Here is a 15681-nt window from a genome sequence, read left to right as displayed (position 1 = left end):
ATATATATACTTTCACGAAAACACCTGTGAGACGGTCTCACAAATCAATTTCGTGGGTCGAATATCTTATTTGGGTCATCCATGAAAAAATATTACTTTTTATACTAAGAATATTATTTTTTATTGTGAAAATCAGTAGAGTTACCCATCTCACAGATAAAAATTCGTGAGACCATCTCACAGCATACATACTCATATATTTTTTAATCATAATAATGGATTTCAAAATCTTAACAATGAATCTATTTATCCAAATTCGCAATTTGAACAAAATAAGCTAAGCCGTGTTAGATAACTTGCATAAGTATTTGATGGATGAGAATAACAAAATTAATTATTTATTTATAATCTTATCTTAAATTTAATCAATCAAATTAAAATATTATTTCTCTTCCTACTCAATATTTTAATAATCAAAAAATTATTTATCTTATCTAGTTTTCACCAACCCAACTAAATGTAACATAAAATTGTTTGGGGGGGGGAAGGATTTCTAATTTTAAAATCAAATTCATTGACAAAATTTTTAGTTAATTAAATTTAAAAAAAAAAAAAAAAAACACACTGTCTAGTGTCTTCTGATGAATTTGAGTAACGGGGCCCAAAAATGAAAAAATGGATTTTCTTGACTAGGCCCAAGAGGCCCTGAGATAGCGACTTTACTTTAAGGTGCGGCGGTGATGGCGAAAAAGAGAGACCGCCGATCGGGTCTCACTCCCGACAGCCAATACACCCGGTTCGGCTCGTCGACTCAGCGTGCCGGAGCCGTAAACTCAGCCAACTGGCCCAATCGCAAGTTTACCACTAGTGCTGTATTTGCCTTCTTCATGGTTTTTCCTGCGATTTTATTAGTGTTTTATGGTAGAAGAAACTCTTCGATTACAAAAGCAGCAAGTATAATCCCGGACCTACCGTATATTAAACAAGAAGGATTTGTCACTGCTGAAATGAATTATCTGCAAGTGTTAGCTGTATGCTCATTATTTCCAATTTTTCTTTGTTGTTTTTATCTTTAATTGGCAGTGGTATCAATTTTCCTTGAATTTAAAGTTGGGAATCAAAAAAAATTCAGGAGAATATGAAGACTTCGGAGTATAAGAGTCGTCGGAATTTTACAAATCCAGTCCTGGCCTACATTACTCCATGGTATTTGATTTTTTCGATTGATGTTGTTCCGTCATATGGTCTTTGTCAAATATCGATCGAAGTTCCTAAAAATGTATTGTTTGGTTTCGAATATTTGACTTTTAGCTTGATCTTTGGCACTGGATGCTTTTGCAGGAATTCACGGGGGTATGAGATGGCCAAGAAATACAACAATAAATTTACTCATTTATCTCCTGTGTGGTATGAACTAAAGAGGTACTCAGCTCATCTTGAGCTTCAAAGTTGCTGTCAGATGCTAATCTGCAGTTCCATTTTCTTGATTTGGTTCTAGTTTTCTATATGTTTTCACGTATCCATAGCTTTAATTGCATCTAAGTGATACTTATGTGTTACCAATGATAGTGTTATTACAAAAATACTCCTTGACTAGACGAACTTTAATGTCGTTTGCTAATTTGCGTGAAATTAGTTTTGTCTGATGCCAGCCAAGGAACAAATTTGGTTTTGGAAGGAAGACATAATGTCGATAAAGAATGGATTTTGGAGCTCCGGAGGAGTGGAAATGCTCAGGTTTGCTCAACTGGAATCCAGATGTCTTGTAAAATAAGAACATTACATTTTCACTTGAATGTATTACTGATTTTTCTTGTTCCCAAAAGCTTTTACCTAGGGTGGTTTTGGAAGCGATCCCTGTGAATCTGCTGAAAAAGAAGAAGCAGCAGGATAGAGCTGTTGATCTTATCATAACTGAGTGCATGTAAATCCTTTCCTTTACTCTGCCTTTTTTGCGTCATCTCTCACTGTCTTATATCCATGTTTGTCATTTTCAAGGGAAATGGAATTTGATGGCATAGTATTGGAGTCATGGTCAAGATGGGCTGCCTATGGTGTTTTGCATGATCCAGACATGCGGAGCATGGTAATATGGTGCAGATGCAGCGTTTTCTTTTTGTCTTTGTAAAATGTTGGTGTTGCCTTTGGTGATGTTTTCACTCTGTTCTCATAAAATCAATGTTTCCTTTTAAGTTTTCCAACTGGAAAAGTTATTGTCCTATTGAATTTTCGCTTTTCAGTCACTGAATTAGAATCGTGATTTTATTCATCACGTCCAGTTTGGATTCATTGAGTTAATTACTTTAAATGAGATTTTCAAGGTTATTTAATGGTAAAGGCTGATCTGGGATGGGCTTCCTCTTGCATTGTCTGGTTTGAACGTCTGATTTTGATGCTTGATGTGGGCTTAATATAAACGCTAGTTTGTTCTGAATTTGTTTTAACTAGCTCGTTTAAGATATTTTGTTTGCTAGTGCTGATAAGACTATTTTCTTTTAACAAATCCAGGGCCTACGGTTTATCAGGCAACTTGGACAAGCCATGCATTCTATTGACTTGGCGCAGAGCCGAAACTGGAGCTTGCAACTAGTTTATGTTATTGGCCCTCCTCGTTCCAATGAGCTGAAGGAATATGATTTTGGACCAGAAGATATTCGGTACTTGAGTGAATCTGTAGATGGTTTCTCTCTGTTGACATATGACTTTTCTGGCCCTCAGAATCCAGGTCCAAATGCACCTTTAAAGTGGATCCACTCAACCTTGGTACTTCTTCTTGATACTAGTGTTGTTGATAAGATATTGGCCAAAATGATATTCCTTGGCATCAATTTTTACGGGAATGATTTTGTCATTTCCGGAGGTACATTCTGTATGCCTATTTGCATATTGGCTTCGACAGAGGTTCACATTAGATGTCCTAAAATCTCATTTTTTCTGCTGCAGGTCTAGGCGGTGGACCGATTGTCGGGAGAGAGTACCTGTTTTTGTTAGAACAACACAAGCCAGAAATACACTGGGAGGAAAACAGTGCTGAACACTACTTCGTGTACTCTGATAATCAGAAAGTCAATCATGTTGTATTCTACCCTTCTCTCATGTCCATCTCACAACGTTTGCAACTAGCTCTATCTTGGGGAGCTGGCGTCTCAATCTGGGAAATCGGGCAGGGCCTTGATTATTTTTTCGACATTTTGTGATTAAGAAAAAAAAGCTCTTCATAGTTCTTCAAAGTTGGCGCTCCTACCACTCTTCCTAGATGGACGCGCGAACATAGTTTGACTGCGGTTCTCTATTATTTTCTATGCATTTTCAAAACTTTTTGCTTCTCCAAGTCAAAGATGTAGTAGCCAATATTTCATGAACTTCACATAGAACTCGTGTATATTTTAATATATCTAGTTATTTATGTGACAGAGTACTTCTGTGGATATACAGTGGAGAACAAATCCTTTTTGCATGTGGTTATTGCAACATTATTCAGACTTTTTACATGATTTCCTTGTCATAAGCAAAAAATCTAAGTCGCGGCCGATTACTTTGAAGTCTGGTGCGTTTAATACAAGATACGACTGTCATGATTTACTGACTTTCTTGTACTCTGGTTAAAAGAAACAAGAAAGTACTAGATGGCACTTGGCACGCAGCTTATGCGTGATGTACTAGCATTCCCCGTGGAATGTGTGTGTTAGAGTTGCAACATTGCTTTTCCAAGAACATTTCGTGGGAATTTGTCAGCCACGCAAATAATTATATCGCAAAACTCCAAAATCAGGATCAACCACATTGACACGTTGAATGCAACGATTGGCTAATTGTTCATATCACTTCCACGTACGAACCGAATCACCAGCCAGATCGCAATTGTTGGAGAACATAAAAGTGCTAACAGTAGCATATGAGTGTCTACAATCAGCTTCACAGAAAGTTCAAGATAATATATTCCACTTTGTATGGTGTGTGGAGCATACATAACTGAAGAATCGTTGGTCTAAATAATGCAATGGAGGCGCTAAAGGCAGTAGCTTTTACTCCAGTTTCGGGTTTTGCTAAAAGATCAGGGCACAGAAAGAACCCATCACCGACCTCCATTTGTAGATTTAAGAATAAAGCCTTTTCCAGTTCTAACAACTCAGAGGGTCATCTGTCTGTGTCCGGATACCTGCCGGGCTGCTCAGTGCTTTTATCTTCACTTTTGAGTTCTGGGTTTGCTAAAGCGCTGAGTTATGAAGAGGCCCTCCAGCAATCAGTGAGCGGTGGCGGCTTTTCGCCGGACTTCCAATTAAGTGGAGTTCTTGATAGTGTACTCGGTTTCGTGGCGGAGAATCCCATAATTGTTGGCAGCGGAGTGGCGGTTTTGGCTGTGCCGCTGGTGGTTTCGCAGCTGTTCAGCAATCCTAAGCCATGGGGAGTGGAGAGTTCAAAGACTGCTTATGCAAAATTGGGCAACGATTCAAATGCTCAATTGCTTGATATAAGAACATCATTAGAGGTGAAGCAATCGGGTAGCCCAGATATTCGAGGCCTAAATAAGAAGCCGGTGGCAATTGCGTATAAAGGTGAAGATAAACCGGGTTTCTTGAAGAAGCTATCTTTGAAGTTTAAAAATCCAGAAAACACGACATTGTTCATTCTGGACAAGTAAGATTTTTGGATCCATCTTTCTTAATTTGGCTTATAGACAAAAAATAATTGGTTGGCTTTTCACTACTGTGTTAATATTCAGAATACTTGGAAATATACGGTAATGTTATGCGACATTACGTGTCTTTTGAAAATTTTATTTGTGTGGAAGCCAGATTTGATGGTAACTCTGAACTTGTGGCGGAGCTGGTAACAGCAAATGGCTTCAAAGCTGCTTATGCAATCAGAGATGGTGCAGAAGGACCCCGAGGCTGGAAGGTTGATTCACACCTTTTAATCTCTTCGTTTTGGAAACTCTTTTTAAGTTTGAATCAGTACATTTACTGGTTTGTAACTCAAGGATAAATGCAAAAATATGCAGAACAGTGGCCTTCCGTTTATACTTCCAAAGAAGACGAGCTTCGACCTCAGCAGTCTGACCGATGCATTTGGCGGTGGATTCGTGGTAATTATCTCAGCTCGCATCTCTTTTTTCTGCTGAATGTTAGTGCTGAGTAAGAAAATAAACTGGAAAGCTTGGATTCATGTTATTAGAAATTTAGTTCATTGTAACCCGTGCTACATTTACAAATAATCAACTTGCAACACGAATTGAAGAAAGATTGGATGGAAATTTCAAAATAATGGTTCTGTAATGGTTTGAACCGTAGCTTTTATGCACCTGTGGAATTACAGCAAGAGGGTATGTGCGGATGAAAGGGATATGGAGGCGTCATAGATGTATCAATGACATAGATGCTGAATTAAATAGACGTGATCAAAACCGAGAGGATGTTGAAATTTTTTTAATCAAGTTTCTGGAAGGAATCACTAACCGTTGTGATGGAAATTCAGGATGGTTCTGATACTGTGCCTCTGATCCTTGGTGTTGCGGTGGTAGCTGCACTTGGAGCTCTTGCTTTTGCAGAGGTTTGGGTCCGGAGTTTTTCAAACTTACAGTGTATTCGAGGTTTATGAGTTGTCTGATTTTCCCACTTATATTCAGGTGGAAACAATTCTCCAAGTCCTAGGTTCAGTGGGTCTCATTCAGCTAGTCAGCACGAAACTCCTGTTTGCGGAGGTTTTTCATTTTGTCTTTTCATGTTTAAATTTTACAGTTTCTACTCCATTTAAGATCATATCTAAAGGCAGGCAATAAAAAATGGTGAAATCTGACAGTTACTGTTCAAAAATCTGGTATCCCATTCTTACTTTGTGTTGCAAAAAAAATGGTGAAATCAGGCAGTTAATGTTTCTGTGACAGGATCGAAAACAAACTGTACAGCAAATTGAAGAGTTCGTGGACACCAAAATCGCTGCAAAAGAGCTTGTGGATGATATACAGGTATTACACTAAATTGGAGAATTATTTTGTGCCAACAGCTAAAAGCTGCTCATTTTATTCTGCATTGTACTTTCTTTGTAAAATGCATATGTGATGGTTCAATTTTTACTTGGAGCTTCCCTTTGTGGACTAATATACGTATTACTTTTACTTTTTAGCGAATTGGGAATGCTCTTCTACCATTTCCGGAGACTACCAAGGCCCTACCTGCCCCAACAGAGGTTACTACCGCACCAGCTGATAGTACAGTGCAGAAACCCGAGTCTGCTACTGAGGTGAACAGTGTCCCAGTCAATTCTGTCCCCAAATCTGAAATTGAAGAAGAATCTCTACCTGGAATATCTAGGCCTCTTTCACCATTCCCTAATGTAATTCCGCAAATGCTTTAATCCTGTCAAGCAGGAAAGTGATCTGATTAAGTTATCTAACTCCGTTTCTTTGTATCCTTTCTTGATTGCAGTATCCTGATTACAAGCCTCCAACTTCCCCAATGCCGTCACAGCCATAGAGTCGTAGCTTTCCACTGCTGTGTCTCTGCAACAGGAGAAACATTCATTATTCCACTTGCGCCGAACCTCTCTCTTCCTGGTCTTTGAGCTTTTGATGTTTCAACCATGATGCATGCTTATAAACGTTGTCGTGGTTGGTTTCTAGTATATTCTTTTCGCCCTTTTCGTTCTTCTTGCATTTGGTGTGATTGTGAAATGTGGAATAAGTTTAAGTGGCATGTTAGCATATATTATCTGTAGCTGGTACGCAGTCACTTTTTAAGGGTGTTCCATTGTTGCACGACAGCAACATAAAAGATTTAATGGCAGGGGAAAATTATATTTGGACAGCCAAATTGGTTTCTTTAATTTTCCCATCAGTTTTTCATTTATGATCTTGTGTTTTTATGCAAGCAAAAGATGGAACCAAATTTCTAGAAAGTTTTTATATTTTTTCACAAATAAAAATAAAAACCTCACATTATTCAATATATTTCACCTAAAAAAAAAAAAAACAATGTTGTACATTTCTATATTTTTCACATTACCGTTATGTATCACATTATTTAACGAAATACTTCGAAACATGTTTACAAAGACCTGATTTACTATCACATATGAATATTTGAAGATACTAGAAAAGTGCACGTGCGGTGCATGTGAGAACCTAAACTGCTGAAAATATATGTACGAAATTTTGATCATATTTAAATTAATTAAACATGGCTAATAGTATTTATCAATTGAAACAAACCAAGTCACAAAAAATAAAAAAATCATGATCATAGACGCCATATTTATCGAAGAAGTTATCTTATCCACTTGACACACTTTTCAATATGCTTCTTGGTTGATTTTGACAGCTCAATACCTCTTTGTTGTATTTTGTTATAATATGCGTATAACCATTTTGGTATACTCAACAAGTATCTGATCGTTTTTAACATCTATTATGTTATTCACAATCCTCATCTGTGATCTGACATGCTTGTAGTTTGCTTCATTATCACGACATTTTTTCGGTTTTCTACATTGTTTTTATCTGATAATCTTATTTTTCCGACTATTTGTTTTGTTGTTAAATGATTTTTCAGTTTTTGACAATCAACTATAACTCTTAAGAAAAAATATTTTTAGTCGTGATAGATTTTCACTTGTGACTAAAAGTATGCATAAGATGTATATTCTTCAACAACATAATCAATTAATAGTATTGCACCTTCTTCAAACATTGTGATATTTGTGATATCATTTTTATATATTTAGTATCAATATTGTCAACATATAGCTATAATGTTAATAAATTATTAACAACTATTTCTCAATCACTGTGATAAAAAATACTTGAAGATCTCTTTAAATGAATATATCTTAGAATTGTGTCCTCGTTTAATTTGACGCAATTCAGGAAAGTCATCTCGTTCATCATTTTTTTGAAAGCTTTAGAACAATGATTGCGTGCATCATATCATGATGATGATATAGTTTCAATCTAATTTATTGAGTCTAGAATATAATATTATATTATTCATTTAAACAAAACGAATTTTCTTCTATTGAGTTGATATTTTGTTTTATAATATTTTATATCTTATGGAACGACATACAAAATTAATAATTGTATTTAAAAAATCTTGAGAAAAGACACAAATAACGTAATTAAGATATGCGTATGAGATATCATTCAAATATATGTCAACATATTAGTCTTATTCAATATCTCATCTAATAATACAATTGTTTATATTTCATAAGCATTTTATGATAATCAAAATTAATTTTATGAAATATTGTAGAATTCTATTTGAATTTCAATATTTGGCTAAGTGAATTTTTTTGGCGATGAGTTTTCTATGCTAGCATCGTATATCTTATTAATTAGTTGGTTAGAGACTTTAACTAAAAAAGAGATAAAAACAACCTTTCAGCCACCTCGAAATATATCGAGATAATATTGGAGGAAATAAAGTGAAACTGGCTCAATATCTCAACAAAATGCATAAAATTGATCTATTGTGTCCACAATGCTTTAGAATTATTCTCGTACCATTATAAATAGAATGAGAAATATGCAAAATTTGTTTTTCGTGTATTTTTTTTTCTGAATGAAGGAATTTTTTCTTTTTGAAAAACTATTTTATTTTTTAGAAATATCGACATTTTATATGATATCCATATATCGCAAATCATGAAGTAGCAACATAATCACTATATAACACTTGCGTTAACGTACACATACAATTCTTCACTTTCTTCTTCATTGTGCTTCATTGAAATTTAAATCTGAATCATTCTTGATCTTAACATTTTGCTTTAAATATGATTTAATATGTATGTATATGTTTCATGTTGCTTAGTTAGACCTAATTTCAAATATCTATAAAAAAATGTGCTTGAATTATATCATACAGAAATTAAGACATAGTAATATGTAACATTATTTTTTATTTAACATGTCTTTTATTCATCCACTATATTTGCCTTAACTTTTTTGTTCAAAATCTGACGCATTTCGTAGACTATATGTATGAAGAACCAATAAATTACATATTTTACAGAAACCATCTATTATCCTCTTCATAGGACAGAAGACCCAAAATATGTGGCTTTGATTGGTGTACTCTCATACTTATTTTCATATAAACAACAAGACACATCATATAATATCAGAAAAATCAATTACCGCCAACAATATTAATCAAATGAATAAAAAAAATCATAACACAAGCAACCTCGATAAGAGAAAAATGATAAGTCAAAGTTTAAAAATAATTTATTTAGTACAATAACATAGAAATGGAAGTATATATGAGCAACAAAAAGCATAAATCACTCTCAAATTAAATACTAACTTATATTATTCACAATTTGTATAATTTTTCCAATATTTTTTCCAAATAAAGAGAAAGCATCTTATTAACGTCATTATTTCATAGATATTCCACATATTTTTTCAGGAAAAAAAAAAGACACGAAGGGAAAAATGGTGCCTGGAAATCATCATAAAAAAATCCTTTAATAAAACCATTAAGAAAAATAGTCGTAAAAATATAATATAAAGTCACACAATTTTTCTTAAACCTAAAAAAAATATTAGACCATTGACAAAATATATGTAGCAACAACAAAGCATGTGTTAACTGGTAATATAATTAAAATTTAGAATCATGCATAATCATTGAATTAGAACAAAATCGCATGTCAAAAATCTATTGGATATTATATATTTTAACAATTTATCCATGTTTGCCGTCCACAATAGGACTCTTAAATGTACCGAATTTTTTTAGTCCACCTATTATTTTTACAATAAATAATACTACAAAAATAATATAAGCAAGCACATAAAAATTCAAATTAAAATACTTTCTATCAATCAAAATACAAAAATTTTGAATAGACAATAAAATAATGTAGTAAAAATTTTAAATATTGATTTATAGACACAAGTCTGGAAATACATTTGCCCCAATAAATAAAAAATATTATCTCTTGATATTTTGAGACATAAGGTAAAAACAAAAAAAATATTTCGGCTATTTCGGTGAACAAACAAATCACATATACAATCCAAACACAACATGATCAATACAAATGACATATAATAATAAAACATGTTAACTCTAGGATAAAAAAACTCATCTCATTGCAAGAATACAAAATGATCAAATGGATCATATTATTTAGTAATATTTAATTAGCAGCACATATAACAAAAAATTGACTAAATAGCTTAAAAACAGTGTTTGAAATCATTTACATACAAACATTTCTCACAATCACGTATCTCTATTGACACATAAAGAGTCTTAAAATATCTCTATTCTAAATGAGAGAAAGAAGTTTTATATGACCTTAATATTTATTAATAATTTATTTTTATTCAATTCGACTCATCGTCCTTCGTCTTACCATTATTATCCTATTGTTCGTAATATTAACAATTTTTTTAATGTATAACATTAAGATAGTGATTTTCTATTAATTTGATATATAAATTAAAGTAATTAACTTTAAATTTAAAAATAAAAGTAAAATTAAAATTAAAATGATAAATAACTTGATTGAGTTGAGTAATCTATCAATAATCCTATTAAACTAACGTATAAGATAAATTAAAGAACCTTGTGAACATGACAAATTATAAAACAAATAAAATGATAAAATAGTAAATTTAGATATAAAAGTCATATATTTATAATAGTAATAGATAAACTAACGGAGAAAATAACTTAAAAAACCTCATGAACATGATAAATTATAAAATAAACAAAATTGTAAAATAGTAAGTTTTCAAATAAAAGTCATATATTTATAATATTAAAATTAAAATTGATGTTAATAATATTAACAATTTTTTTAAATGTATAACANTGTAAGCTCAGAAATGAAAATCATATATTTATTTATGATGATAGGGATTTTCCATGAATTTGACGGAAATGTATAAAACATTTTCTCTCAATCATGTATTTCTTTTGATACATAGGTAGTCTAAAAATATCTATATTATAAATGGGAAAAAAATATTTTACATGACCTTAACATTTATTAATAATTTAATTTTATTCATTCACACTAATCTCCATTTGTCCTCCCATTATACCCTCAATGTTTGTAATATCAACAATTTATTTATTTAATTTATAACATTATGATAGTTATTTTTTTATTTATTTAAATCAATAAATAACTTGATTGAGTTAAGCTTATGATAATGATTTCTTTTATAATTTTGATGTCAATATATAAATTAAAGTAATTAAATTTAAAAGTAAAATTAAATTGAATTTGAAAATAAAATCAAAATAATAATTATCTTGTTTGAGTTAAGTATATTATTAATGACTATATTAAATCAATATAGAAAATGACTAAAATAACCTCATTAACATGATAAATTGTAAAACAAATAAAAAGGTAAAATAGTAAGTTCACAATTCAAACTCATATATTTATAATAGTATAATATAATATAATAGTATTAGATCTTTGGATACATGAGTAGTCTAAAAATATCTATATTATAAATGGGAAAAAAATATTTTACATGACCTTAACATTTATTAATAATTTAATTTTATTCATTCACACTAATCTCCATTTGTCCTCCCATTATACCCTCAATGTTTGTAATATCAACAATTTATTTATTTAAATTTATAACATTATGATAGTGATTTTTTTATTTATTTAAATTTATAACATTAAGATAGTGATTTTCTATGAATTTAATGTCAATGTAAATATTAAAGTGATTAATTTTAAATTTTAAATAAAAATAAAATTAATAAATAACTTGATTGAGTTAAGCTTATGATAATGAATTTTTTATAATTTTGATGTCAATATTTAAATTAAAGTAATTAAATTTAAAAGTAAAATTAAATTTAATTTGAAAATAAAATCAAAATAATAATTATCTTGTTTGAGTTAAGTACATTATTAATGACTATATTAAATCAACATAGAAAATGACTAAAATAACCTCATGAACATGATAAATTGTAAAACAAATAAAAAGGTAAAATAGTAAGTTCACAATTCAAACTCATATATTTATAATAGTATAATATAATATAATAGTATTAGATCTTTTGATACATGAGTAGTCTAAAAATATCTATATTATAAATGGGAAAAAAAATATTTTACATGACCTTAACATTTATTAATAATTTAATTTTATTCATTCATACTAATCTCCATTTGTCTTCCCATTATACCCTCAATGTTTGTAATATCAACAATTTATTTATTTAAATTTATAACATTATGATAGTGATTTTTTTATTTATTTAAATTTATAACATTAAGATAGTGATTTTCTATGAATTTAATGTCAATGTAAATATTAAAGTGATTAATTTTAAATTTTAAATAAAAATAAAATTAATAAATAACTTGATTGAGTTAAGCTTATGATAATGAATTTTTTATAATTTTGATGTCAATATTTAAATTAAAGTAATTAAATTTAAAAGTAAAATTAAATTTAATTTGAAAATAAAATCAAAATAATAATTATCTTGTTTGAGTTAAGTACATTATTAATGACTATATTAAATCAATATAGAAAATGACTAAAATAACCTCATGAACATGATAAATTGTAAAACAAATAAAAAGGTAAAATAGTAAGTTCACAATTCAAACTCATATATTTATAAAGTGATTAATTTTAAATTTTAAATAAAAATAAAATTAATAAATAACTTGATTGAGTTAAGCTTATGATAGTGAATTTTTTATAATTTTGATGTCAATATTTAAATTAAAGTAATTAAATTTAAAAGTAAAATTAAATTTAATTTGAAAATAAAATCAAAATAATAATTATCTTGTTTGAGTTAAGTACATTATTAATGACTATATTAAATCAATATAGAAAATGACTAAAATAACCTCATGAACATGATAAATTGTAAAACAAATAAAAAGGTAAAATAGTAAGTTCACAATTCAAACTCATATATTTATAAAGTGATTAATTTTAAATTTTAAATAAAAATAAAATTAATAAATAACTTGATTGAGTTAAGCTTATGATAGTGAATTTTTTATAATTTTGATGTCAATATTTAAATTAAAGTAATTAAATTTAATTTGAAAATAAAATAAAAATAATAATTATCTTGTTTGAGTTAAGTACATTATTAATGACTATATTAAATCAACATAGAAAATGACTAAAATAACCTCATTAACATGATAAATTGTAAAACAAATAAAAAGGTAAAATAGTAAGTTCACAATTAAAACTCATATATTTATAATAGTATTAAATTGAATTTGAAAATAAAATCAAAATAATAATTATCTTGTTTGAGTTAAGTATATTATTAATGACTATATTAAATCAACATAGAAAATGACTTAAATAACCTCATGAACATGATAAATTGTAAAACAAATAAAAAGGTAAAATAGTAAGTTCACAATTCAAACTCATATATTTATAATAGTATTAAGATAGATTAGATTTGTTTATTTTAAGGCTTACATGAAAGCAACAATTTTAAATTTAGGTATGTAACCGCGACCGTGAAATGTCAATAGAGTTGAAACAGTAATCTCCGCGACGGCAAACAATGTCAGTGATTAATCCGATTCATAGTATATTCGTTAACATTCTCGGATGTTTGATCTCCCACTCCTACGCTGTGTTTTTTTTCTCTAATATTCAGCAGATGAAAGAGCTAGATTTATGCGCCTTAGTTGCAAGAGGCGTGTACAACTCTTAAGCACTCTTCTTTTTGTGATGGCTCTGCTTAAAATTGGTCTTATTTTCTTTCACATGTGGCTTTGTTCAAGATTATCATTAAATAGTATGGATTAAGAGTGTGATAAATAATCATAAGGGGTGAGAAGGTATTATTTTAACCTACCTAATATAACTTAATCATTCATAGGAGAGATTGACTTGGTTAAATAATCACGCGTACCAAACGAGGGATAAAGTGGGTTAAAAAAAATAAACCTACCTTATCCCATCAACCAAACGCTCACTTAATCTTTAACCTACTTTTATGTCTACATATTAAACCTGAAAGGAGAGCTCATTCTTGTGGCAGCATCTCTATGTTAATTTCAAATGCACTTTGATCCTAAATTCCAGTATAAAAAATATTCCCCACTCCGTAGTCTTTTCAATATTTCAAAAAACAGTGGTAATTGTAACACCACTTCGTATTTAAATTTTTCTTGAATTATGAAATTCCTAACCTAAGGATTTTGAAATATGGATAATGGGTTTTCTTTTTTTCTTTTTTTTAATCGTGAATTTGTTTTATTGGATGTGAAGTGGATCTAATGATTTCAAAAAAAAAAAAAAAGACCACATAAGATAGGGTGGAATAGTGTGTAGCGGGAAATAAACGAGCAGCCCCTGACCCCACACGTCGGACTCCTCCGTGTGAACACAAGGACTAGGATCGGGGCCCACTCCAATGACATCACGAGGACATGTTATGGATTACTTTTTTAAGGCTGAAATTGATTTTCATTTAAAGTTTAAATGGCAGAACCAAAATTAAATTACATAGATCATTAAAATTCATGCCTTCAAAATAAAATATACGTCATAAATAAAATAAAATAAAATAAAAAGATGAATGCATTTACAGCAAATATTATTATGCTTAAAATTTCCTATATGAATTTTTTCTTATTGGAAATAACTAAAAAAAATTATAAGCAATGAATTTTACGCATCTTTAAAGATGGCGTCATCTCAATCCACGTGTGCGGTAATGACGCGATACCTACGCGGGAAGCAAGTAGGAAGATTCCGATATTGACTTTCTTGAAAATTTCTGAAGAAGCTTCTTTGTTTTTTCATATTCAACAATCCCTTCACTCTCACTTGAATTGCCACGAAATTGTTCATCTTGGATTTATATTTATATTCATATAAATTTTTTTTAAGGCAAATATTTGATGATTCCAATTCTTGGACACAATTTTCATCATCATTAACATTTTTGTTTTTTCTGCTGACTCACTCCAAATAAAGGGTAGGGTAGTTTGAAAAACAAATACTGGTGCGTCTAGAAGGACTACGCACCAAGGCAATTTTATATAAGTAAATCTACACTTTTTTGTCTTTATACTTCAAACTACATATTTTATAGTTTTTTCCCCCCAATTTTAAAAAAAGAAATCAAGTTGGTGGATTACAACTTAGTTATAGCAATTTCCTATTTTACCCGAGCATTGAAGTCAAGACACATGGGAAAGGATTTCACACATCTTCCAATTTGAAAGGAATTCTTGCCTTAAATTAAAATGGATGACTTTAGTAGATTGATTCTATACTACATATAGGGATACTACCCCATGATAGAATCAAGGGCTCAAATTTAACCACACATACATGGGGTCCACTAATTTTTTTTAAAATCACATATGTATGAATCTTGTCCATCCAAACCATATGGGGTATGCCACTTTAGTATATGTTTCAACATTTCATATTTATAATCCATAAATGCCAAACGAAAGTTGAGGTTTTTTCACAAACTTGGCATATGATCATGTTTTTTCCCCTAGCCTAAATGTGTGCTTTTCTGAAGTACTATTAAAAACTATCGTAACCAATAAAAACCTAACACGTGACAACTTAATTGATCGAAACATTGTGGGAGGAGAAGTTGATTGAGATTTGTTCCCGGAAATGATTCATGATTTGCTAGGTATATGGTGAATAATCCAATCCCTTTGATCTGTCAAAAAAATGTCAACTTTTTCCACAGCTTTTCTTCTTTAAATGCACCCCTCCCCCTCTCT

The 15681-nt window shown here is 30.4% G+C and overlaps 2 protein-coding genes across 2 annotated transcripts; both read left to right on the top strand.

Annotated features, from left to right (window-relative positions):
* The first annotated feature begins 576 nt into the window (after positions 1–576).
* On the top strand, positions 577–3388 carry LOC140970741 (uncharacterized). The gene is made up of 8 exons (XM_073432628.1): positions 577–971; positions 1073–1146; positions 1282–1362; positions 1593–1677; positions 1767–1864; positions 1939–2026; positions 2449–2800; positions 2884–3388. Exons 1-8 carry the CDS (start codon positions 681–683, stop codon positions 3135–3137), a joined length of 1323 nt encoding a protein of 440 aa, XP_073288729.1. The 5' UTR covers positions 577–680; the 3' UTR covers positions 3138–3388.
* A 305-nt stretch (positions 3389–3693) lies between these two features.
* Positions 3694–6766, top strand: LOC140970742 (rhodanese-like domain-containing protein 4, chloroplastic). Its single transcript, XM_073432629.1, has 8 exons — positions 3694–4578; positions 4737–4839; positions 4943–5026; positions 5416–5490; positions 5567–5641; positions 5825–5905; positions 6064–6273; positions 6366–6766. Exons 1-8 carry the CDS (start codon positions 3941–3943, stop codon positions 6411–6413), a joined length of 1314 nt encoding a protein of 437 aa, XP_073288730.1. The 5' UTR covers positions 3694–3940; the 3' UTR covers positions 6414–6766.
* Positions 6767–15681: the final 8915 nt, after the last annotated feature.

Source organism: Primulina huaijiensis, chromosome 2 (assembly GCF_012295235.1).
Source record: "Primulina huaijiensis isolate GDHJ02 chromosome 2, ASM1229523v2, whole genome shotgun sequence".
Classification (NCBI taxonomy): Eukaryota; Viridiplantae; Streptophyta; class Magnoliopsida; order Lamiales; family Gesneriaceae; genus Primulina; species Primulina huaijiensis.
The sequence above is the reverse complement of the archived record's forward strand: the minus strand, read 5'-3'. Positions and strand labels throughout refer to the sequence as shown.